This window comes from Salvelinus fontinalis, chromosome 22 (assembly GCF_029448725.1).
Source record: "Salvelinus fontinalis isolate EN_2023a chromosome 22, ASM2944872v1, whole genome shotgun sequence".
Taxonomy (NCBI): domain Eukaryota; kingdom Metazoa; phylum Chordata; class Actinopteri; order Salmoniformes; family Salmonidae; genus Salvelinus; species Salvelinus fontinalis.
In genome coordinates, this window is record NC_074686.1 from 14,355,947 (window position 1) to 14,379,112 (window position 23,166).

At 46.6% G+C, this 23,166-nt stretch overlaps 2 protein-coding genes across 3 annotated transcripts in view; both read left to right on the forward strand.

Moving 5' to 3' along the window:
- Nucleotides 1–777: 777 nt before the first annotated feature.
- LOC129820373 (receptor-transporting protein 3-like) lies at nucleotides 778–3,701 on the forward strand. Its single transcript, XM_055877440.1, has 3 exons — nucleotides 778–941; nucleotides 1,429–1,594; nucleotides 3,234–3,701. Exons 1-3 carry the CDS (start codon nucleotides 932–934, stop codon nucleotides 3,478–3,480), a joined length of 423 nt encoding a protein of 140 aa, XP_055733415.1. The 5' UTR covers nucleotides 778–931; the 3' UTR covers nucleotides 3,481–3,701.
- Nucleotides 3,702–3,882: 181 nt separating this feature from the next.
- LOC129819903 (ankyrin repeat and IBR domain-containing protein 1-like) overlaps nucleotides 3,883–23,166 on the forward strand; it is a 28,276-nt gene continuing 8,992 nt past the window's right edge. The window contains exons 1-12 of one of the 2 annotated variants that reach the window (XM_055876592.1): nucleotides 3,883–4,017; nucleotides 5,248–5,361; nucleotides 7,302–7,452; nucleotides 8,063–8,274; nucleotides 12,315–12,486; nucleotides 12,581–12,712; nucleotides 13,360–13,539; nucleotides 20,824–20,941; nucleotides 21,088–21,299; nucleotides 21,574–21,662; nucleotides 21,854–21,998; nucleotides 22,364–22,521. In XM_055876592.1, coding sequence (XP_055732567.1) covers nucleotides 7,414–7,452; nucleotides 8,063–8,274; nucleotides 12,315–12,486; nucleotides 12,581–12,712; nucleotides 13,360–13,539; nucleotides 20,824–20,941; nucleotides 21,088–21,299; nucleotides 21,574–21,662; nucleotides 21,854–21,998; nucleotides 22,364–22,521 — 1,457 coding nt within the window. In that variant the 5' untranslated portion in view covers nucleotides 3,883–4,017; nucleotides 5,248–5,361; nucleotides 7,302–7,413. The remainder of the gene's footprint in view (nucleotides 4,018–5,247; nucleotides 5,362–7,301; nucleotides 7,453–8,062; nucleotides 8,275–12,314; nucleotides 12,487–12,580; nucleotides 12,713–13,359; nucleotides 13,540–20,823; nucleotides 20,942–21,087; nucleotides 21,300–21,573; nucleotides 21,663–21,853; nucleotides 21,999–22,363; nucleotides 22,522–23,166) is intronic. The other variant, XM_055876593.1, reaches the window with a different exon arrangement.

Genomic DNA, 23,166 nt, shown 5'->3' on the forward strand with positions numbered 1-23,166 from the left:
ACAAGTTACAGTTGTTTCTTGACCATTGTAACTGAAACATTATAGTAACTTTATTGTTACCCAGAAATTATTTGAGTAACACACTAAACCAACAGTCACGTCTACTTAGAGATTACTTTATCATCTAGGAGCCTTGTTTTATTATAATAATTTTATGTTGGGACTACAATTATCTGTATCCAGCAAATGTTCAACTGATAAAAAATGGCAGTGGTCAGGATCATGCTTGTCTTGATGGCCTAACTGTCAGTGAACATGACAGAATGGGACAGAGCCTTTGCATGTATTTGTTTTTATTATGGATCACCATCTTCCTGGGGTCCAGCAAAATTAAGGCAGTTTATACCATTTTAAAAACAGTACTAAATCCATGTGTATATGTGTGTATAGTGCGTATGTTATTGTGTGTGTATGCATGTGTCTGCGCCTATGTTTGTGTTGCTTCACAGTCCCTGCTGATCCATAAGGTGTGTTTTTAATGTTTTTTTAAATCTAAATTTACTGCTTGCATCAGTTACTTGATGTGGAATAGTGTTCCATATAGTCATGGCTCTATTTATGTAACAGTTCAGTTTCTGGGGTTTGTAAAAAATATTGTCTCTAGAGTGCTGGTCTTCAGTTGCGCTCAGTGACAATGGGAGACAGGGTACAGTGGGCAGCATGCCAAGAACTTGGCCAGCAAAACGTGAAAGTAGACGGCGAGTTTCGGTTTCCAAATCGCAACGTCAGGGCAATAGTACGCCGGACCGCATACACATCCTCAGCGAAAGTAGACGTTACATTTCAGTTTCCAAATCCCAACGTCAAGGCCATAGCACCCGGGACCATATAAATATTCCCAGCTCATACCGAGCAATATAACAACACCAACAGCATTTTGTTAATTTGTTCTTCAACATTCTTTAGCATTTGTTCTCCAAAATTGAGGACCATGAATACAGGTACTGTAGGCAATGAATACTTTTAAGTTATTTTGTTTATTTTATCCGGTATAGTTTTCGTATAGTTTTTGTTTGTTTATTTACATAATGGCAGTAGGCCTAGGCAAATGTATGTGCATTCATCTGGAAAGTTCTTTAATAGGCCCCATCTGCACTTTCTGACCAGTCCTGATCTCTGTGTGTGTGTGTGTGTGTGTGTGTGTGTGTGTGTGTGTGTGTGTGTGTGTAACGGATGTGAAATGGCTAGCTAGTTAGCGGGTACGCGCAATAGCGTTTCAATCAGTTACGTCACTTGCTCTGAAACCTAGAAGTAGTGTTTCCCCTTGCTCTGCAAGGGCCGCGGCTTTTGTGGAGCGATGGGTAACGACGCTTCGTGGGTGACCGTTGTTGATGTGTGTGCAGAGGGTCCCTGGTTCGCGCCCGAGATCGGGGCGAGGCGACGTACTAAAGTTATACTGTTATGTGTGTTTGTGTGTGTGTTGTGCAGACTGGATGCCCACCCTATGGTCAGAGTGTTTTGAGGAGATGTTGGATGATGAGCTGGGCAGCAGTGACCAGTGGGCCTTCCACTTGAACTACGGCCTGACAGAAACACTCACCAAGGAGGAGAGGAGGAGAAGATGGCGGGTGTACAGCCACTGTGCCTACGGACAGTACGTTTTTCCCTTACTATAATTGTATTTATGCTTTTTATGTATAGGCCTGTGATTTGCCCATAGAGAATGATAGAGGCCTCTAGTGGCCAAAAGGCTATATTAGCATGGGCAGCGCCATTGAGGGCTTCCCTAATTTTAATCTAGTCAACTGGGTGGGACTTCCAACTTCATTGGCTGATCCCTTCTGGTGACCCTGTTGTAGAGCCCTGCACGTGCATGAATTTTAAGCCCAATCCCTACCCGTGCCTGTGACATTCAGGCCCTGCCCTACCCAGTTCCGATTGCTTTTGCCAAATTTAAAGCCCGGCCCTGCCCGAAACACAGAGATAACTTCCTCCATTAGTCATTCCATTAGCTGCTCCTCTATGTCTGTCACTCGCTCCCTCCGCGCAGGCAGCTAGCTCTGCATGCACTCTGCTCATGGCGGCTCTGGTGCGTTTGTAAATTCACACTGGCTATCTACTCCGATTTCAGAGCACTCTGGTCTGAATGTACCAGAGCGCAGAATAATTGATGAATTTAGGAAGCGCAACACCTGAATATGACCGGTGTCATTAAACATCAGCAAAAAAACATAATTAAATTGTTGCCAGTGTAACAGTATAACTTTAGTACCGTCCCCTCGCCCCGACCTCGGGCGCGAACCAGGGACCCTCTGCACACATCAACAACAGTCACCCACGAAGCGTCGTTACCCATCGCTCCACAAAAGCCGCGGCCCTTGCAGAGCAAGGGGCAACCCTACTTAATGTCTCAGAGCAAGTGACGTAACTGATTGAAATGCTACTAGCGCGTACCCGCTAACTAGCTAGCCATTTCACATCCGTTACACTCACCCCCCTTTCAACCTCCTCCTTTTCCGCAGCAACCAGTGATCCGGGTCAACAGCATCAATGTCACAGTATCACTTTAAACCGTCCCCTCGCCCCGACCTCGGGCGCGAACCAGGGACCTTCTGCACACATCAACAACGGTTGCCCACGAAGCATCGTTAACCATCGCTCCACAAAGGCCGCGGCTCTTGCAGAGCAAGGGGCAACCCTACTTAATGTCTCAGAGCAAGTGACGTAACTGATTGAAATGCTACTAGCGCGTACCCGCTAACTAGCTAGCCATTTCACATCCGTTACACCAGCAGCACAGTTACAGTCACTAATGCTCTAGATAACATGAAAGCTTAACCAGCTCTGCTAGGGCGAGTGTGGCCAGTGTGAGTGTTCTCTCATTTGTGTCTGGAAGTAGCTAGCAAGGTAGCCACATTTTGCTAGTTAGCTTGGGGGTTTGACTGCGGTTGTGAGGTCAGAACGCTCGGTTGAACCCTACTCCTCGTCCAGAGCATCCAGTGTGTGCTCTAAACGCTGAGAGCGAAAAGTTCAGAAATGACTAACAGACAATCCGACAACTCTAGCACAGGTACAAAGATGAGCCCTCTATCAATCTCAATGGATTTGCCCGACTTGGCTCCACAAAGAGCTCAGCAGCTCACAGATTTAGAAGATTGGCACTGCAGCACCACAATGTGAAAACAAACCACTTGTCTTCAAATCCTTCTGTTAACTTGGACATGATGGAGATATGCTCTCATTGTAATGCTCCCTCCATCTCTTGTCTCTCCCCCTCGAACTCTCTCCCTCAGGTTCCAGTGTGGTGAGTGTTCTAAGACATGGCCATCAGCACGGGTGGTGGTAGTGTTCCGTTATCGGCTGTGGGATGAGACAGGCCGGGGAACAGTCCTGATGCGGCCTTTCGGCCAGGCATGCAGACGGTGCTGTGAAGTGTTTGAACTTCCAGGCTTTTCAAAGAATGAGTTGGAAGAGGCACTGCTCCGGCTGTTTGGAAAGATTAGGAAGAACTGCTACGGAGAGGAGGGGGTAGAGGAGTAGGAGGAGGAAGAGGAAGGGTCAGAAGGATCAGATAAAGTGTGGAAGAGGCCCCATGAGAAAGCCCTGTGTGAAGCCTGCAGACTGGGGGGCGGCACATAGTCTAATGTTGTCTAGAATTCGTTGTAAAAATATTAAAAACAGCACTGTCTATAATGTTGTGCTATGGACTTTAGAGTTGTGTAATAAACATGTATTATGTGTAATAAACAAAATCAGAAGACTTTCATGTGCTTTGAGTGTTTTTTTACTTCTACAGTTTGCAAATTTGAATGATTTGGACAAGTTTGAGGCATTTTTTTAAACAACTTTTCTAACCATCTCTGATAAAGGAAGACAAGGAGACAGAGACATTTATTGAACAATCAGGTGTAAATGGCCAGTGACAGCTTGTGCTGCTCATGCGTATGATGCCTTTTCCTGCCAGCAACAACAGAAACAGCAGCATCTCGCATCATCACTGAGAAGAACTGAGATTGGAGAGAGAAAGAAAGAAGGAGATGATGGTGGGGAGTCGAGAAGGAAAATTATGAAATAACGGTATTATGAATGTTTGTATGTCCAACTGATGACCAAGTGAATCGATGTTGTAAGTAGCTAATGATGGGTGTTAGCTATCAGCTAGATGCTGCCACTGCTGTCATTAGCTAGCTAGCTGTTAGCCAGTTGTAGCTAAGTAGCTATAATTATAATGATTTGACAAGGCTGAATTGAGGCCCACCAAGACAGACACTAGCTGTTAAAATTAACCACAGCCCTAGCATCAGCTTGAACCAGCATAACTTGGCATCGCGTTTAACTACACTACAGACATTCACGTCAGCCAGATGTAGCTAGCTAGCAGAACGGTGGCAGCTAGCCATGTAGCTATGACTAGCTATTATTGTTAGCTAGTCATGAATGGCTAGGTCGTAGCTAGCGAACAAGTGAGCAAGTCTGTCCATACTGACCTGGTGAAAGAGCCAGACAGCACCAAATAAAGCAACCAGCCAAAGTTAATGGTATAGCCTTAGGCTACATGACAGGTGGCCGCATGGACAGATGACGATATAGCTAGCTACAGTACGTTAGAGAAGTCAGGGTGACAGACTCTGTGCACTAGCCAGCTAACTTCTCTTTGTCTTGAGTCTGACACTTTTACACTGTGTATTGTTCTTGGTACTTCTCCCTGGTGTGAAAATGTAAGTAGCTGGCTGGCAACTTATTGTGTTTAGCCAACTTCATTATAATACGCTTATAAACACTTTGTGTGTGATACATTTTGTATTATGAAGCTATGTGTTATAAACACAAGCTGTTTGTTATAAACACAACATGCCACCAAAAGCCAGTGGTTGTTAAGGTTGATCATTTTTTGTCAATGGAAAACTGTGATTATTGGTTTGAGGATGCTGCAATGATGTGAGGGGAGAGAGGGAGGTGAAGTGTGCAGGAAGCAACTGAAGCTGTGTGGAGTTGAGAGTAGAACAGACAGCGTGACCTATAAACTATCAGTAGCCCCCCACCTACACACACATACACACCCTCCCTGTCTACAGCAGACTTACTGGAGCAGAAAATGGTGGAACACAGAGACTGTTTATAAATGATGGGGTCTGTGGATCCAGATACTGTAGCTTAAATAGTTGGCGTGGCAATTAATATTAGCCCTATTCAGTTAATCAGTACCTTAGTCATGTTGGATGTTTCATAGATGGATAGATTAGTTGATTGATTAATTGACCCCCCCACCCTCTCTCTCTCTTTCTCTCTCTCCCCCTCTCTCTGCAGGGTGAGGGTATGGGCCATGTCTGAGCTGTGAGTGGAGGAGGAGAGGAAGAGGAGGAGTAGGAGAGGAAGAGGAGGAGTAGGAGAGGAAGAGGAGGTGAGGACTGAATAGCGGAGGTAAGTGCTTATTATTATCAAAGATTCAAATTAATGATGAATTATTACATGCATGTATTGTATTATTTCATATACAGTACTAGTCAAAAGTTTGGACACACCTACTCATTCCAGGGTTTTTCTTTATTTTTACAATTTTCTTGTAGAATAATAGTGACAACATCAAAAATATGAAATAACACATATGGAATCATGTAGTAACCAAAAAGGTGTTAAACAAATCTAAATATATTTTATATTTGAGATTCTTCAAAGTAGCCACCCTTTGCCTTGATGACAGCTTTGCACACTCTTGGCATTCTCTCAACCAGCTTCATGAGGTAGTCACCTGGAATGCATTTCAATTAACTGGTGTGCCTTGTTAAAAGTTAATTTGTGGAATTGTTTTCCTTAATGCGTTTCGGCCAATCAGTTGTGTTGTGACAAGGTAGGGGTGGTATATAGAAGCCAGCCCTATTTGGTAAAATAGCAAGTCCATATTATGGCAAGAACAGCTCAAATAAGCAAAGAGAAGCGACAGTCCATCATTACTTTAAGACATGAAGGTCAGTCAATCTGTAACATTTCAATAACTTTGAAAGTTTCTTCAAGTGCAGTTGCAAAAACCATCAAGTGCTATGATGAAACTGGCTCTCATTAGTACCACCACAGGAAAGGAAGACCCAGAGTTACCTCTGCTGCAGAGGATAAGTTCATTAGAGTTACCAGCCTCAGAAATTGCAGCCCAAATAAATGCTTCAGAGTTCAAGTAACAGACACATTTCAACAGCAACTGTTCAGAGGAGACTGCATGAATCAGGCCTTCATGGTCGAATTGCTGCAAAGACACCACTACTAAAGGACACCAATAAGAAGAAGAGACTTGCTTGGGCCAAGAAACACGAGCAATGGACATTAGACCAGTGGAAATCTGTCCTTTGGTCTGATGAGTCCAAATTCGAGTTTTTTTTCTTTCCAACCGCCATGTCTTCGTAAGACGCATAGTAGGTGAACGGATGATCTCCGCATGTGTGGTTTCCACCGTGAAGCATGGAGGAGGAGGTATGATGGTGTGGGGTTGCTTTGTTAGTGATACTGTCTGTGATTTATTTAGAATTCAAGGCACACTTAATCAGCATGGCTACCACAGCATTCTTCAGCAATACACCATTCCATCTGGTTTGCGTTTAGTGGTACTATAATTTGTTTTTTAACAAGACAATGACCCAACACACGTCTAGGCTGTGTAAGGGTTATTTGACCAAGAAGGAGAGTGAAGGAGTGCTGCCTCAGATGACCTGGCCTCCACAATCACCCGGCCTCAACCCAAATGAGATGGTTTGGGATGAGTTGGATTGCAGAGTGAAGGAAAAGCAGATAACAAGTGCTCAGCATATGTGGGAACTCCTTCAAGACTGTTGGAATAGCATTCCAGGTGAAGCTGGTTGAGAGAATGCCAAGAGTGTGCAAAGCTGTCATCAAGGCTACTTTGAAGAATCTAAAATATATTTAGATTTGTTTAACACTTTTTTGGTTACTACATCATTTCATATGTGTTATTTTATAGTTTAGATGTCTTCACTATTATTCTACAATGTAGAAAATAGTAAACAATAAAGACAAACCTTTGAATGAGTAGGTGTGTCCAAACTTTTGACTGGTACTGCATTTATGTGATATTTCATTTTTTTAAATTTTATAGATGTGCAAAAATGTCTAAAAACCTGTTTTCGCTTTGTCATTATGTGGTATTGTGATGTCATTATGGGTTATTGTAATGTCACGTAAAGCAGAGTACTTCTTTTACTTTGAGGTGCTATGTTTTTAGGGCTTTTAAGCTGCAACTAATGTACCAAAAGTCTGTGAATTATGTCATTGTACATGTATTGGAGACAGACTGTCACTTAAGTATTGTGGTCAGTTTGTATTACCTTATTTAATTTAATTTAATTAAAATATAGTGGCTGGTGGTGGTCTACTTGGGCAGAGGGGGTCCACGAGAGACTGAAGTGAGATGAGTGGAATCCCCACACACACCTCAGAGAAGTGTCTGATGCCCTCCCAGTCAATTAAATGTACAATATCAAACAAGATAATATAAATCATAAGACAGTTAAGTATATTCTTCTGTATATCAAATTATATATACATTAACTTAATTTCCTTTAGACTCAGACATTAGTTAGAATCTAAATATTGCACAATGTCCTCATTTGTGGTTGCCTCAACAACATCTATACAATTCGTTTTTAGTTTGTGTCCTGAAAGTGATTTGACTTGGCCATTCCCAATCCCATCTCTACTCTTACCAATAACCACCGTTGAATCTTAGCTATAATAACAAACAAGGAATAATAATGACTACAAAATTGTAGGAAATCGAAAGGCACCATGACAGGGACAACTTATAATATGGTTATTATGTGCTAAAGGAACAAGGATTTCCTTGTTCTAAAGTAGAGCTTCACCAGGTCCTCTTAAATCAGGCATATCAATTGTGGCGCACATCTTTTTGGTTACTACATAATTCCATATGTGTTATTTCATAGTTTTTATGTCTTCACAATTATTCTACAATGTAGAAAATAGTACAAATAAAGAAAGACCCTTGAATGAGTAGGTGTGTCCAAACTTTTGACCGGTACTGTATGTTATTAACACACACATATAAATATATAAATTCTGAATGATGAAGATGATTAATTGTGCTGAATGATTCCAGTGCGACGCCCCCTGTAGGGCAGTGATGGGGAACACAGCCACTAAGTTCCGGAAGGCTCTAGTCAGCGGGGACGAGGCGTTGGCATGGCAACTGTACGAGGGCAACAGCCAGTTCAGAGAGGGGCTGGACCCCAACGCGTCTTACGGAGAGACCTACCAACACAACACACCCCTCCACTACACCTGCAGGCACGCCATGACACGCCTGCTCAGGTAACACCCCTTAGATATGTTCCAGGGATACAGGGAGCGATGGAGTGAGAAAGGGAGAGAGAAGAAGAGAGACTTCCAGTGTGTTAGCAGTCTGACCCCTGGGAGGAGATGACAGGTTGTCAATGAGCCTATTTTTTAAAAATCTTCCTTTCACTCATCCTCCCCTCCTTCTTTTCTCTCTCTGGGTGATTACAGGGGTCAGAGGAAGCGGGTTGAAAAGGCCAGCTAATTGTGTGTGTGTGTGTGTGTTAAAGGCCAGTTAGCTAACTGCTGGTCTATTTCGGTACCTTCCTGCCTACCAAATTACTCTTCCATTCAGCCATCTGTTTGAGTGCACTTGACCAAAGTGTGCGCTTATCTGATGTGTACTTAGCAGAATGTATTTCAGTCTGTCTTTCTGCCTGTGTGTCAGATTATGCGATTATTGCTACAGTGGTTATTGCTGTGTGATAAATGCTGTTTCCCTCAGATTCAGCAGAGGAGAGGGAGAGTAGAGAGCCGTGAGGTGGAGGAAGAGGAGAGGGGGGTGGGGAGGGAGAGTAGAGAGCCGTGAGGTGGAGGAAGAGGAGAGGGGGATGGGGAGGGAGAGTAGAGAGCTGTGAGGTGGAGGGAGAGTAGAGAGCCGTGAGCTGGACAAAGAGGAGAGGGGGGTGGGGAGGGAGAGGAGAGAGCCCTGAGGTGGAGGAAGAGGAGAGGGGGATGGGGAGAGGAGAGGAGAGAGCCCTGAGGTGGAGGAAGAGGAGAGGGGGATGGGGAGGGAGAGTAGAGAGCCTTGAGATGGAGGAAGAGGAGAGGGGGGTGGAGAGGGAGAGTAGAGAGCCGTGAGGTGGAGGAAGAGGAGAGAGGGATGGGGAGGGAGAGGAGAGAGCCGTGAGGTGGAGGAAGAGGAGAGGGGGGTGGGGAGGGAGAGGAGAGAGCCCTGAGGTGGAGGAAGAGGAGAGGGGGATGGGGAGAGGAGAGGAGAGAGCCGTGAGGTGGAGGAAGAGGAGAGGGAGAGTAGAGAGCCGTGAGGTGGAGGAAGAGGAGAGGGGGGTGGGGAGGGAGAGGAGAGAGCCCTGAGGTGGAGGAAGAGGAGAGGGGGATGGGGAGAGGAGAGGAGAGAGCCGTGAGGTGGAGGAAGAGGAGAGGGAGAGTAGAGAGCCGTGAGGTGGAGGAAGAGGAGAGGGGGGTGGGGAGGGAGAGGAGAGAGCCCTGAGGTGGAGGAAGAGGAGAGGGGGATGGGGAGAGGAGAGGAGAGAGCCGTGAGGTGGAGGAAGAGGAGAGGGGGGTGGAGAGGGAGAGTAGAGAGCCGTGAGGTGGAGGAAGAGGAGAGGGGGGTGGGGTGGGGAGGGAGAGTAGAGAGCCGTGAGGTGGAGGAAGAGGCGAGGGGGATGGGGAGGGAGAGTAGAGAGCCGTGAGGTGGAGGAAGAGGAGAGGGGGATGGGGAGGGAGAGTAGAGAGCCGTGAGGTGGAGGAAGAGGAGAGGGGGGTGGAGAGGGAGAGTAGAGAGCCGTGAGGTGGAGGAAGAGGAGAGGGGGGTGGAGAGGGAGAGTAGAGAGCCATGAGGTGGAGGAAGAGGAGAGGGGGATGGGGAGGGAGAGTAGAGAGCCGTGAGGTGGAGGAAGAGGAGAGGGGGGTGGAGAGGGAGAGTAGAGAGCCGTGAGGTGGAGGAAGAGGAGAGGGGGGTGGGGAGGGAGAGTAGAGAGCCGTGAGGTGGAGGAAGAGGAGAGGGGGATGGGGAGGGAGAGTAGAGAGCCCTGAGGTGGAGGAAGAGGAGAGGGGGGTGGGGAGGGAGAGGAGAGGAGAGGAGAGGGGGATGGGGAGAGGAGAGGAGAGAGCCGTGAGGTGGAGGAAGAGGAGAGGGGGGTGGAGAGGGAGAGGAGAGAGCCGTGAGGTGGAGGAAGAGGAGAGGGGGATGGGGAGGGAGAGTAGAGAGCCGTGAAGTGGAGGGAGAGTAGAGAGCCGTGAGCTGGACAAAGAGGAGAGGGGGGTGGGGAGGGAGAGGAGAGAGCCCTGAGGTGGAGGAAGAGGAGAGGGGGATGGGGAGGGAGAGTAGAGAGCCTTGAGATGGAGGAAGAGGAGAGGGGGGTGGAGAGGGAGAGTAGAGAGCCGTGAGGTGGAGGAAGAGGAGAGAGGGATGGGGAGGGAGAGGAGAGAGCCGTGAGGTGGAGGAAGAGGAGAGGGGGGTGGGGAGGGAGAGGAGAGAGCCCTGAGGTGGAGGAAGAGGAGAGGGGGATGGGGAGAGGAGAGGAGAGAGCCGTGAGGTGGAGGAAGAGGAGAGGGAGAGTAGAGAGCCGTGAGGTGGAGGAAGAGGAGAGGGGGATGGGGAGAGGAGAGGAGAGAGCCCTGAGGTGGAGGAAGAGGAGAGGGGGATGGGGAGAGGAGAGGAGAGAGCCGTGAGGTGGAGGAAGAGGAGAGGGAGAGTAGAGAGCCGTGAGGTGGAGGAAGAGGAGAGGGGGGTGGGGAGGGAGAGGAGAGAGCCCTGAGGTGGAGGAAGAGGAGAGGGGGATGGGGAGAGGAGAGGAGAGAGCCGTGAGGTGGAGGAAGAGGAGAGGGGGGTGGAGAGGGAGAGTAGAGAGCCGTGAGGTGGAGGAAGAGGAGAGGGGGGTGGGGTGGGGAGGGAGAGTAGAGAGCCGTGAGGTGGAGGAAGAGGCGAGGGGGATGGGGAGGGAGAGTAGAGAGCCGTGAGGTGGAGGAAGAGGAGAGAGGGGATGGGGAGGGAGAGTAGAGAGCCGTGAGGTGGAGGAAGAGGAGAGGGGGGTGGAGAGGGAGAGTAGAGAGCCGTGAGGTGGAGGAAGAGGAGAGGGGGGTGGAGAGGGAGAGTAGAGAGCCATGAGGTGGAGGAAGAGGAGAGGGGGATGGGGAGGGAGAGTAGAGAGCCGTGAGGTGGAGGAAGAGGAGAGGGGGGTGGAGAGGGAGAGTAGAGAGCCGTGAGGTGGAGGAAGAGGAGAGGGGGGTGGGGAGGGAGAGTAGAGAGCCGTGAGGTGGAGGAAGAGGAGAGGGGGATGGGGAGGGAGAGTAGAGAGCCCTGAGGTGGAGGAAGAGGAGAGGGGGGTGGGGAGGGAGAGGAGAGGAGAGGAGAGGGGGATGGGGAGAGGAGAGGAGAGAGCCGTGAGGTGGAGGAAGAGGAGAGGGGGGTGGAGAGGGAGAGGAGAGAGCCGTGAGGTGGAGGAAGAGGAGAGGGGGGTGGAGAGGGAGAGGAGAGAGCCGTGAGGTGGAGGAAGAGGAGAGGGGGATGGGGAGGGAGAGTAGAGAGCCGTGAAGTGGAGGGAGAGTAGAGAGCCGTGAGGTGGAGGAAGAGGAGAGGGGGATGGGGAGGGAGAGTAGAGAGCCGTGAAGTGGAGGGAGAGTAGAGAGCCATGAGGTGGAGGAAGAGGAGAGGGGGATGGGGAGGGAGAGTAGAGAGCCGTGAGGTGGAGGAAGAGGAGAGGGGGGTGGAGAGGGAGAGTAGAGAGCCGTGAGGTGGAGGAAGAGGAGAGGGGGGTGGGGAGGGAGAGTAGAGAGCCGTGAGGTGGAGGAAGAGGAGAGGGGGATGGGGAGGGAGAGTAGAGAGCCCTGAGGTGGAGGAAGAGGAGAGGGGGGTGGGGAGGGAGAGGAGAGGAGAGGGGGATGGGGAGAGGAGAGGAGAGAGCCGTGAGGTGGAGGAAGAGGAGAGGGGGGTGGAGAGGGAGAGGAGAGAGCCGTGAGGTGGAGGAAGAGGAGAGGGAGAGGAGAGAGCCGTGAGGTGGAGGAAGAGGAGAGAGGGATGGGGAGAGGAGAGGAGAGAGCCGTGAGGTGGAGGAAGAGGAGAGGGGGATGGGGAGAGGAGAGGAGAGAGCCGTGAGGTGGAGGAAGAGGAGGAGAGAGGGAGTAGATGATGAAGGGGAGGTAATCAGTAAATGGATCTGTAGATAGACAGAGATGTTGAATATAAACTACCTGAGAACTGCAGCCCCAGCATAATGTTGACTTGGAACTGGAATGTCCGTCATCTGTCCACTCTGCTTTTAAAATATGCTATGAAAGGACGGTTCCTCTTCTGTAAAGATGGTAAACCTCTCTCTCTCACCGACCCCCTCCAGGTCGTTCCTTTTCAGTAAAGAAGGGAACCCTAACAAGCGTAACGTGCAGAATGAGACATGTCTGCATGCGTTGTGTCAGGGAGCGCACATCCTGCTGCTGCCAGAGGGAGCACTGTCTCCCAGACTGGCCAGACCACAGAGAGACGAACAACGCAGGGCAGACTGCCTACAGGTATAGATACACAGACACACACAAATAATACACACACAAAGAACACACACACAAATACATTAGAGTGCTAACAATATTGTGTGTGTGTGTCCAGATGATCCTGAGCTGGACCGGGGCTAGGCTGGACAGAGGACAGTATGAAAGGGTTAACATTAACGCTACAGACAACAGGAACAGCACCTGTCTACACTACGCTGCTGCTGCTGGCATGAAGAGCTGTGTAGAGGTAAGAGAGAGAGAGAAAAACTGTGTAGAGGTAAGAGAGAGAGAGAGAGAAACTGTGTAGAGGTAAGAGAGAGAGAGAAACTGTGTAGAGGTAAGAGAGAGAGAGAGAAACTGTGTAGAGGTAAGAGAGAGAGAGAAACTGTGTAGAGGTAAGAGAGAGAGAGAAACTGTGTAGAGGTAAGAGAGAGAGAGAGAAACTGTAGAGGTAAGAGAGAGAGAGAGAAACTGTGTAGAGGTAAGAGAGAGAGAGAAACTGTGTAGAGGTAAGAGAGAGAGACTGTAGAGGTAAGAGAGAGAGAGAGAGAGAGAGACGGTGTAGAGGTAAGAGAGACAGAGAGAGAGAGACTTTGTAGAGGTAAGAGAGAGAGAGACTGTGTAGAGGTAAGAGAGAGAGAGAGATAGAGTGTCTTCTCTCATCTTTTAACTCTTTCTCTCTCCCTCTCTCTTTCCCTTTGCCTCCCACTTCTCCTCCTGTGTGTGTGTGTGTGTGTGTGTGTGTGTGTGTGTGTGTGTGTGTGTGTGTGTGTGTGTGTGTGTGTGTGTGTGTGTGTGTGTGTGTGTGTGTGTGTGTGTGTGTGTGTGTGTGTGTGTGTGTGTGTGTGTGTGTGTGTGTGTGTGTGTGTGTGTGTGTGTGCGTGCGTGTGTTAGCTCCTGGTCCAGGCTGGGTCAGACCTGTTTGTGGAGGACGAGGAGAAGTTAACCCCGTGTGACCACGCAGAGAGGCAACAGCACACACACCTGGCCCTGCGCCTCGAAGCCATGATGGTGTTCTCACAACACACACACACCGAGACACAGACACCCAGCAGCACGCTGCGCCACAAAGAGGTGAGTTACACGCCCACCATCACAGAGCAGCCGCTGCCGCGAAACTGCACTACGTCACTGAATGCAGAACGCTGCATCACACACACAAAATAATCCTAAACAGCTAACTTTATTCAAATTAGAGTCATACAACATTTCCTTAGAGTGCATAAGTTTGCTCCAAGCCTTGCTTTTCAAGGAGACATGGGTTGGGTGCACTGTGAAATAGGACATGGGTAAAATGATTAGGTTATGGAACCGCCTTATCGACATGCCAGAGGACAGGATAAGAAAAAAGGTTTTTAACTGGGATAAAACACACTATTACCCATGGACAAAGGAACTCAATTACCCATGGACAAAGGAACACAATTCCTGTTGGACAAAGGAACTCATTTACCCATGGACAAAGGAACACGATTACCCATGGACAAAGGAACTCAATTACCCATGGACAAAGGAACTCAATTACCCATGGACAAAGGAACACAATTACCGTTGAACAAAGGAACTCAATAACCCATGGACAAAGGAACACGATTACCCATGGACAAAGGAACTCAATTACCCATGGACAAAGGAACTCAATTACCCATGGACAAAGGAACACAATTACCGTTGAACAAAGGAACTCAATAACCCATGGACAAAGGAACACAATTACCCATGGACAAAGGAACTCAATTACCCATGGACAAAGGAACTCATTTACCCATGGACAAAGGAACTCAATTACCCATGGACAAAGGAACACAATTACCGTTGAACAAAGGAACTCAATAACCCATGGACAAAGGAACTCAATTACCCATGGACAAAGGAACTCAATTACCCATGGACAAAGGAACTCATTTACCCATGGACAAAGGAACACAATTACCCATGGACAAAGGAACACAATTCCCGTTGGACAAAGGAACTCATTTACCCATGGACAAAGGAACTCAATCCCCATGGACAAATTAACTCAATTACCCATGGACAAAGGAACACCATTACCCATGGACAAAGGAACACAATTACCCATTAACAAAGGAACTCAATTACCCATGGACAAAGGAACTCAATTACCCATGGACAAAGGAACTCAATTACCCATGGACAAAGAAACTAAATTACCCATGGACAAAGGAAGACAAGTACCTATAAACAAAGGAACTCCATTACCCATGGACAAAGGAACAGAATTACCCATGGACAAAGGAACAGAATTACCCATGTACAAAGAAACTCAATTACCCATGGACAAAGGAACTCAATTACCCATGGACAAAGGAACTCCATTACCATGGACAAAGGAACTCAATTACCCATGGACAAAGGAACTCAATTACCCATGGACAAAGGAACTCAATTACCCATAGACAAAGGAACACAATTACCCATGGACAAAGAAACACAATTACCCATTGACAAAGGAACTTCATTACCCATGGACAAAGGAACTCAATTACCCATGGACAAAGGAACTCAATTACCCATGGACAAAGGAACTCAATTACCCATGGACAAAGGAACACAATTACCCATGGACAAAGGAACTCCATTACCCATGGACAAAGGAACACAATTACCCATGGACAAAGGAACACAATTACCCATGGACAAAGGAACACGATTACCCATGGACAAAGGAACTCAATTACCCATGGACAAAGGAACTCAATTACCCATGGACAAAGGAACACAATTACCCATGGACAAAGGAACACAATTACCCATGGACAAAGGAACACAATTACCCATGGACAAAGGAACTCAATTACCCATGGACAAAGGAACTCAATTACCCATGGACAAAGGAACTCAATTCCGTTTTTAAGGAAGTGGATCTACAACACATATTTAGAAAGAAGTTACGATGTCAACATAATCAAACACAAGTGAAAGCTTAGCTACAAAGAAAAATGGACAACTGATATATGACTTAAACCAGGACTCAGAACAACCAAATCAAAAACAACTATGATCTGGAACTGTCACGCCCTGACCATAGAGAGCCCTCGGGGTTCTCTATGGTGTAATAGGTCAGCGCGTGACTAGGGTGGTTTTCTAGTTATTTTAGTTCTATGTTGGTGGGTGAGTATGGTTCCCAATTGGAGGCAGCTGAATATCGTTGCCTCTAATTGGGGATCATACTTAGTGTGTTCCTTTTCCCACCTGCGTTGTGGGATATTGTTTGTGTTTAGTGCTATGTGCGCTACGAACTGCACATTCGTTTATTTATTTGTTGTTTGAAGTTTCACCTCAATAAATATGTGGAACTCTACTCACGCTGCGCTTTGGTCCACTTATTTAAGCAACGAATGTGACAGGAACCCTATGTCACCTCTCACCTAACAAGAAACCAAAGGTCACTGTGTGCCCAGTTGAGAACCAGAATACTTCCTCTGGCAATTAAGATAGGTTTAATGCAATAATGGAAGAAGAGCAGCTATGTACTGTTTGCGATTCAGGGGAGATTGTGAATGAACTGCAATTTTTATTGTACTGTACTTTATATGATGATTTGAGAGTAACCTTGTTTGATAAAATGCAACAACTGAAACCAGAACTATTTTGGGTTAGAGACTAAGAGAGGCTGGAATGGTTATTTAGAAAATAAGTGTTTCTGGGTGCAATTTTCTTTTGCAAAGCATGGACTATACGTCAAGACAAGCTATATCATTAAAATAGTTTTTGGTTTTGTTTATCAAATGTTACATTTTTTTGTATGAACTTACAGTGCATTCGGAAAGTATTCAGACCCCTTGACTTTTTCCAATTGTTGTTACGTTACAGCCTTATTCTTAAATTTATGAAATAGTTTTTTTTTCAGTAGTATTCAGATGCTTTACTCAGTACTTTGTTGAAGCACCTTTGGCAGAGATTACAGTCTCGAGTCTTCGTGGGTATGACGCTACAAGCTTGGCACACCTGTATTTGGGGAGTTTTTCTCATTCTTCTCTGCAGATCCTCTCAAGCTCTGTCAGGTTGGCTGGGAAGTGTCGCTGTACAGCTATTTTCAAGTCTCTCCAAAGATGTTTGATCGGGTTCAAGTCCGGGCTCTGGCTGGGCCACTCTCCGTCTGGCCACTTTACCTGATTGGTGGAGTGCTGCAGAGATGGTTGTCCTTCTGGAAGTTTCTCCCATCTCCACAGAGGGACTCTGGAGCTCTGTCAGAGTGACCATCGGGTTCTTGGTCACCTCCTTGACCATGGCCCTTCTCTCCCGATTGCTCAGTTTGGCTGGGCGGCCAGCTCTAGGAAGAGTCTTGATGATTCTAAACTTCTTCCATTTAAGAAGGATGGAGGCCACTGTGTTCTTGGGAACCTTCAATGCTGCAGAACTTTCTTGGTACCCTTCCCCAGATCTGTGCCTCGAACACAATCCTGTCTCGGAGCTCTACAGACAATTCCTTCGACCTCATGGCTTTGTTTTTGCTCCGACATGCACTGTCAACTGTGGGACCTTAATATAGACAGGTGTGTGCCTTTCCAAATCATGTCCAATCAATTGAATTTACCACAGGTGGACTCCAATCAAGTTGTAGAAACATCTCAAGGATGATCAATGGAAACAGGATGCACCTGAGCTCAATTTCGAGTCTCATAGCAAAAGGTCTGAATACTTAGGTAAATAAATAAAATAATAAGGTATTGACTCTGTGAAATGGTGCTGCCACAATAAACAATATACAGAACCAGAATATATGGACAAGATATATAGATACACAATTTACACAATCGATATACCATATATACAGTGCCTTCAGAAAGTATTCATACCCCTTGACTTATTCCACATTTTGTTGTGTTACAGCCTGAATTCAAAATTTATTGAATATATATGTTTTTTCTCACCCATGTACACACAATTCTCACCCATGTACACACAAGTGAAAACATGTTTTTCTAAATGTTGGCACAATATTTAATTTACATAAGTATTCACAACACAGAGTCAATACATTAGAATCACCTTTGGCAGCAATTACAGCTGTGAGTCTTTCTGGGTAAGTCTCTAAGAGCTTTGCACACCTGGACTGTACAATATTCTTCAATCTCTGTCAAGTTGATTGTTAATCATTGCTAGACAGCCATTTTCAAGTCTTGCAATAGATTTTCAGTCAAAACTTTAACTAGGCCACTCAGGAACATTCAATGTCATCTTGGTAATCAACTCCAGTGTATATTTGGCCTTGTGTTTTAGGTTATTGTCCTGCTGATAGGTGAATTTGGCTCCCAGTGCCGACTGAATCAGGTTTTCATCTAGGATTTTGCCTGTGCTTAGCTTTATTCCGTTTCTTTTCATCCTAAAAAACTCCAGAGTCCTTGCTGATGACAATCATACCCATAACATGATGCAGCCACCACCATGCTTGAAAATATGAAGAGTGGTACTCAGTGATGTGCTGTGTTCGATTCACACCAAACATGATGCTTTGTATTCAGGGCATAAAGTACATTTCTTTGCCAATTTTTTTGTTTTACTTTAGTGCCTTATTGAAAACAGGATGCATGTTTTTGAATATTTGTATTCTGTACAGGCTTCCTTCTTTTCACTCTGCCATTTAGGTTAGTATTGTGGAGTAACTACAATGTTGTTGATCCATCCTCAGCTTTCGCCTGTTACAGCCATTAAACTCTGTAACTGTTTTAAAGTCACCGTTGGCCTCATGGTGAAATCCCAGAGCGGTTTCCTTCCAAAGTGTAATTCATAACTTCACCATGCTCAAAGAGATATTCAATGTCTACCAATAGGTGCCCTTCTTTGCAAGGCATTGGAAAACCTCCCTGGTCTTTGTGGTTGAAATTCACTGCGCGACTGAGGGACCTAACAGATAATTGTATGTGTGGGGTACAGAGATGAGGTAGTCATTCAGAAATCATGTTAAACACTATTATTGCACACAAAGTGAATCCATGCAACCTATTATTGTAACGATCGTTGTCAGATTCCTCCTCCTCGGATGAGGAGGAGCATGGATTGAACCAAAACGCAGCGGGTGTTGAATACATAATGATTTATTAGACACGATGAAACAATGACACGAACTATACTTGAATAAACTACAAAATAACAAAACGAATGTGTAGACAGACCTGAACAATACGAACTTACAAATAACACGAAGAATGCACAAACAGGGAAAATAGACTACACAAAAGAACGATGTACAAACAAACCGAAAACAGTCCCGTGTGGTGCACAGACACAGACACGGAAGACAATCACCCACAAACAAACAGTGTGAACACACCTACCTTAATATGACTCTCAACCAGAGGAAATGAAAAACACCTGCCTCTAATTGAGAGCCATATCAGGTCACCCAAAACCAACATAGAAACAGAAAACATAGACTGCCCACCCACACTCACGTCCTGACCAACTAACACATACAAAACTAACAGAAACCAGGTCAGGAACGTGACAATTATGTAACTTGTTAAGCACATTTTTACTCATGAACTTATTTAGGCTTGCCATAACAAAGGGGTTGAGTAGTTTTTGACTCAAGACATTTCAGCTTTTCATTTTGAATTAATTTGTAAAGATTTCTAAAAACATATTTCATATCAAAATGAAATGAAATCCAACTTCGTTTGTCACCTGCTCCGAATACAACATGTGTAGACCTTATAGTGAAATGCTTACTTATAAGCCCTTAACCAACAGTGCAGTTCAAGAAAGCGGTAAGAAAATATTGATCAAATCAAATAAAGTAAAAAATAATAAAAAGTAACACAATAAAATAACAATAACGAGACTATATACAGGGTGTACCGGTACCGAGTCAGTATGCGGGGGTACAGGTTAGTTGAGGTAATTTGTACGTGTAGGTAGGGGTGACGTGACTATGCATAGATAATAAACAGCGAGTAGCAGCAGTGTACAAAACAAATGGAGAGGTGGGGGGGGTCAATGTAAATGGTCTGGGTGGCCATTTGATTCATTGTTCAGCAATATTATGGCTTGGGGGTAGAAGCTGTTAAGGAGCCTTTTGGTCCGAGAATTGGCGCTCTGGTACCGCTTGCCGTGTGGTAGCAGAGAAAACAGTCTATGACTTGGGTGACTGGAGTCTTTAACAATTTTTTGGGCTTTCCTCTGACACCGCCTAGTATAGAGGTCCTGGATGACAGGAAACTTGGCCCCAGTGATGTACTGGGCCGTACGCACTACCCTCTGTAGCGCCTTACAGTCAGATGCCGAGCAGTTACCATACCAGGCAATGATGCAACGGGTCAGGATGCTCTCGATGGTGCAGCTGTATAACTTTTTGAAGATCTGGGGACGCATGCCAAATTTTTTCAGTCTCCTGAGGGGGAAAACGTGTTGTCGTGCCCTCTTCACGACTGTCTTTGTGTGTTTGGACCATGATAGTTTGTTGGTGATGTGGACACCAAGGAACTTGAAACTCTCGACCCGCTCCACTACAGCCCCGTCGATGAGAATGGGGGCATGTTCGTTTCCTGTAGTCCACGATCTGCTCCTTAGTCTTGCTCACATTGAGGGAGAGGTCGTTGTCCTGCACCACACTGCCAGGTCTCTGACCTCCTTCCTATGGGCCGTCTCATCGTTGTCGGTGATCAGGCCTACCAATATTGTGCCTTCAGCAAACTTAATGATGGTGTTGGAGTCGTGTTTGGCTACACAGTCGTGGGTGAACAGGGAGTACAGGAGGGGACTAAGCAGGCACCCAGTGTTGAGGATCAGCGTAGCAGACGTGTTGTTGCCTACCCTTACTACCTGGGGACGGCCCGTCAGGAAGTCCAGGATCCAGTTGCAGAGGGAGGTGTTTAGTCCCAGGGTCCTTAGCTTAGTGATGAGCTTCGTGGGTAGTATGGTGTTGAACGCTGAGCTGAAGTCAATGAACAGCATTCTCACATAGGTGTTCCTTTTGTCCAGGTGGGAAAGGGCAGTGGTGAGTGCGATCGAGATTGCGTCATCTTTGACATTATGGGATATTGTGTGGAGGGCAGTGACACAAAATCTCAATATAATCAATCTTTTATTAACACAACAAAATGTGGAAAAAGTCTTTGCTACTGCAGATACAGTGTCTTGTAAGCCAACGTGGGCTGGTCATCTTGAAGATGCAAGACACTATAATAATGAAATAAATCAAATCAATCTCACACACACACATACATACACACACTTTAAATCAGAGATGCATTTGCTGTGAAATGTAGCCACAGAGGGACAAGCAGCTGCAGAATATTGTTATCGTTTTTGATACATTTTTTCCTAGCTTTTTCAATTCTTAATCTCTCCCTCTCTCTTTATCTCTCCCCTATCTCCCTCCCCTCTCATCCCCAGCCCTATGAGGGTTTGAAGCTGCAGGACTTGAGGAGATTGAAGGACATGTTGATAGTGGAGACAGCTGACATGCTACAGGCTCCTCTCTTCACCGCTGAGGCACTGCTCAGAGCACACGGTGTGTGTGTGTGTTTCATGTGTGTGTGTTTCATGTGTGTGTGTGTGTAAACTGTCTCTGTGTATCTAATTGGGACATGTAGGAGCTGTTGAAGGTGTGTGTGTGTGTGTGTCTCGCTCCAACCTCTCTGTCTCTGTGTGTAACAGACTGGGACAGGGAGAAGCTTTTGGAAGCCTGGATGAGTGATTCTGAGGAGTGCTGCCAGCGGTCTGGGGTCTTGATGCCCACCCCCCCGCCCAGCGGGTGCAACGCCTGGGACACCCTGCCTTCCCCGCGCACCCCTCGCTCCCCCCTCACCCTAACCCTCACCTCCCTCACTGACAGCTGCCTCACCCCAGGGGAGGAGGGAGGGACTACGGTGAGTCACATGACATTTTGGTACAGGTTGCACATTTTTGTTCTACCCCAGCACGAGCACACCTGATTCTACTAACCAACCAATCATCAAGCCCTGGCTGCCTGTGTGAGTGTGTAACAAGTAGAGGTCTCGAGTTCCAGCCAGGTATGAACGGAATCGAGGTTGGGAGTGGTACTTGCTAAGCAAGCAACATGACATCCGTAACACATATGTGCGTGTTTGTGTGTGATGTAGTGTATACCTCTGACTGTGTGGGGTGTCTCTTTCCCTCCAGTGCGGGATCTGCCTGTGTTCCATCTCAGTGTTTGAAGACCCAATAGACATGTCCTGTGGTCATGAGTTCTGCCGAGCCTGCTGGGAAGGGTACGTCACTTACACTGTTTGAATTGAATTAAACATGATGGATCCTCATGGGAAATTCTACACACAATACACACAATCTGGAAGGCAGGAATGCACAGTATAAACGGCAAGAGCAAGCCATATCAATTTAAATCTTGACTGTGGATCCAATAATTATTGAATTGAATTGAATGTAATGTAATTTGTTTCAGGTTTCTGAATGTGAAGATCCAGGAGGGTGAGGCTCATAACATCTTCTGTCCTGCCTGCGACTGTTACCAGCTGGTGCCTGTTCAGGTTATAGAGAGTGTTGTCTCCAGAGAGATGGACAAACGATACCTGCAGTTCGACATCAAGGCACGCACACACACGCACACACACGCACACACACACACACAAACACACACACACACACACACACACACACACACACACACACACACACACACACACACACACACACACACACAATGTCGCTCTCAAAGCATCTTATCTCTGATATCTCTCCTCCCTGTCCGCGTGTGTGTGTGTGTGTGTGTGTGTGTGTGTGTGTGTGTGTGTGTGTGTGTGTGTGTGTGTGTGTGTGTGTGTGTGTGTGTGTGTGTGTGTGTGTGTGTGTGTGTGTGTGTGTGTGTGTGTGTGTGTGTGTGTGTGTGTGTGTGTGTGTGTGTGTGTGTGTGTGAGTGCTTGCCTGCGCGTATATGTGTATCTTTTCTCTCTAGGCGTTCGTGGAGAACAACCCATCTATCCGGTGGTGCCCGGCAGTGCGGTGTGAGAGAGCGGTCAGACTGACCAGACCTGGTCCGGGGGTCAACCACCTGGGGTTCCCCCTGCTGCCCTCCCCTGCAGTTGACTGTGGCAAGGGTCACCTCTTCTGCTGGTACACACACACATCAGACCGTCTCATGGGGAAAAGTCTCAAACGTAGAGAATGATACAGTGCATTCAGAAAGTATTCAGACCCCTTCACTTTTTCCACATTTTGAAACATTACAGCCTTGTTCTAAAAGGTTTTTAGAAGTAAAAAACTGAAATATGACAATTACATAATATTCAGACCCTTTGCTGTGAGACTCGAAATGGAGCTCAGGTGCATCCTGTTTCCATTGATCATCCTTGAGATGTTTTTACAACTTGATTGGAGTCCACCTGTGGTAAATTCAATTGATTGGACATGATTTGGAAAGGCACACACCTGTCTATATTAAGGTCAAGGTGGTGACCAAGAACCCGATGGTTACTCTGACATAGTTCCAGAGTTCCTCTGTGGAGATGGGAGAACCTTTCAGAAGGACAACCATCACTCCACGAATCAGGCCTTTATGGTAGAGTGGCCAGACAGAAGCCACTCCTCTGTAAAAGGCACATGACAGCCCGCTTGGAGTTTATCAAAAGGCACCTAAAGGACTCAGACCATGAGAAACAAGATTCTCTGGTCTGATGAATCCTAGATTGAACTCTTTGGCCTGAATGTCAAGTGTCACGTCTGGAGGAAACCTGGCACAATCCCTACTGTGAAGCATGG

Coding starts and splice junctions, on each gene's coding strand:
- LOC129820373 (XM_055877440.1), top strand. Junction 1,595..3,233: donor AGCCACTGTGCCTACGGACA/GTACGTTTTTCC, acceptor TCTCTCCCTCAG/GTTCCAGTGTGGTGAGTGTT.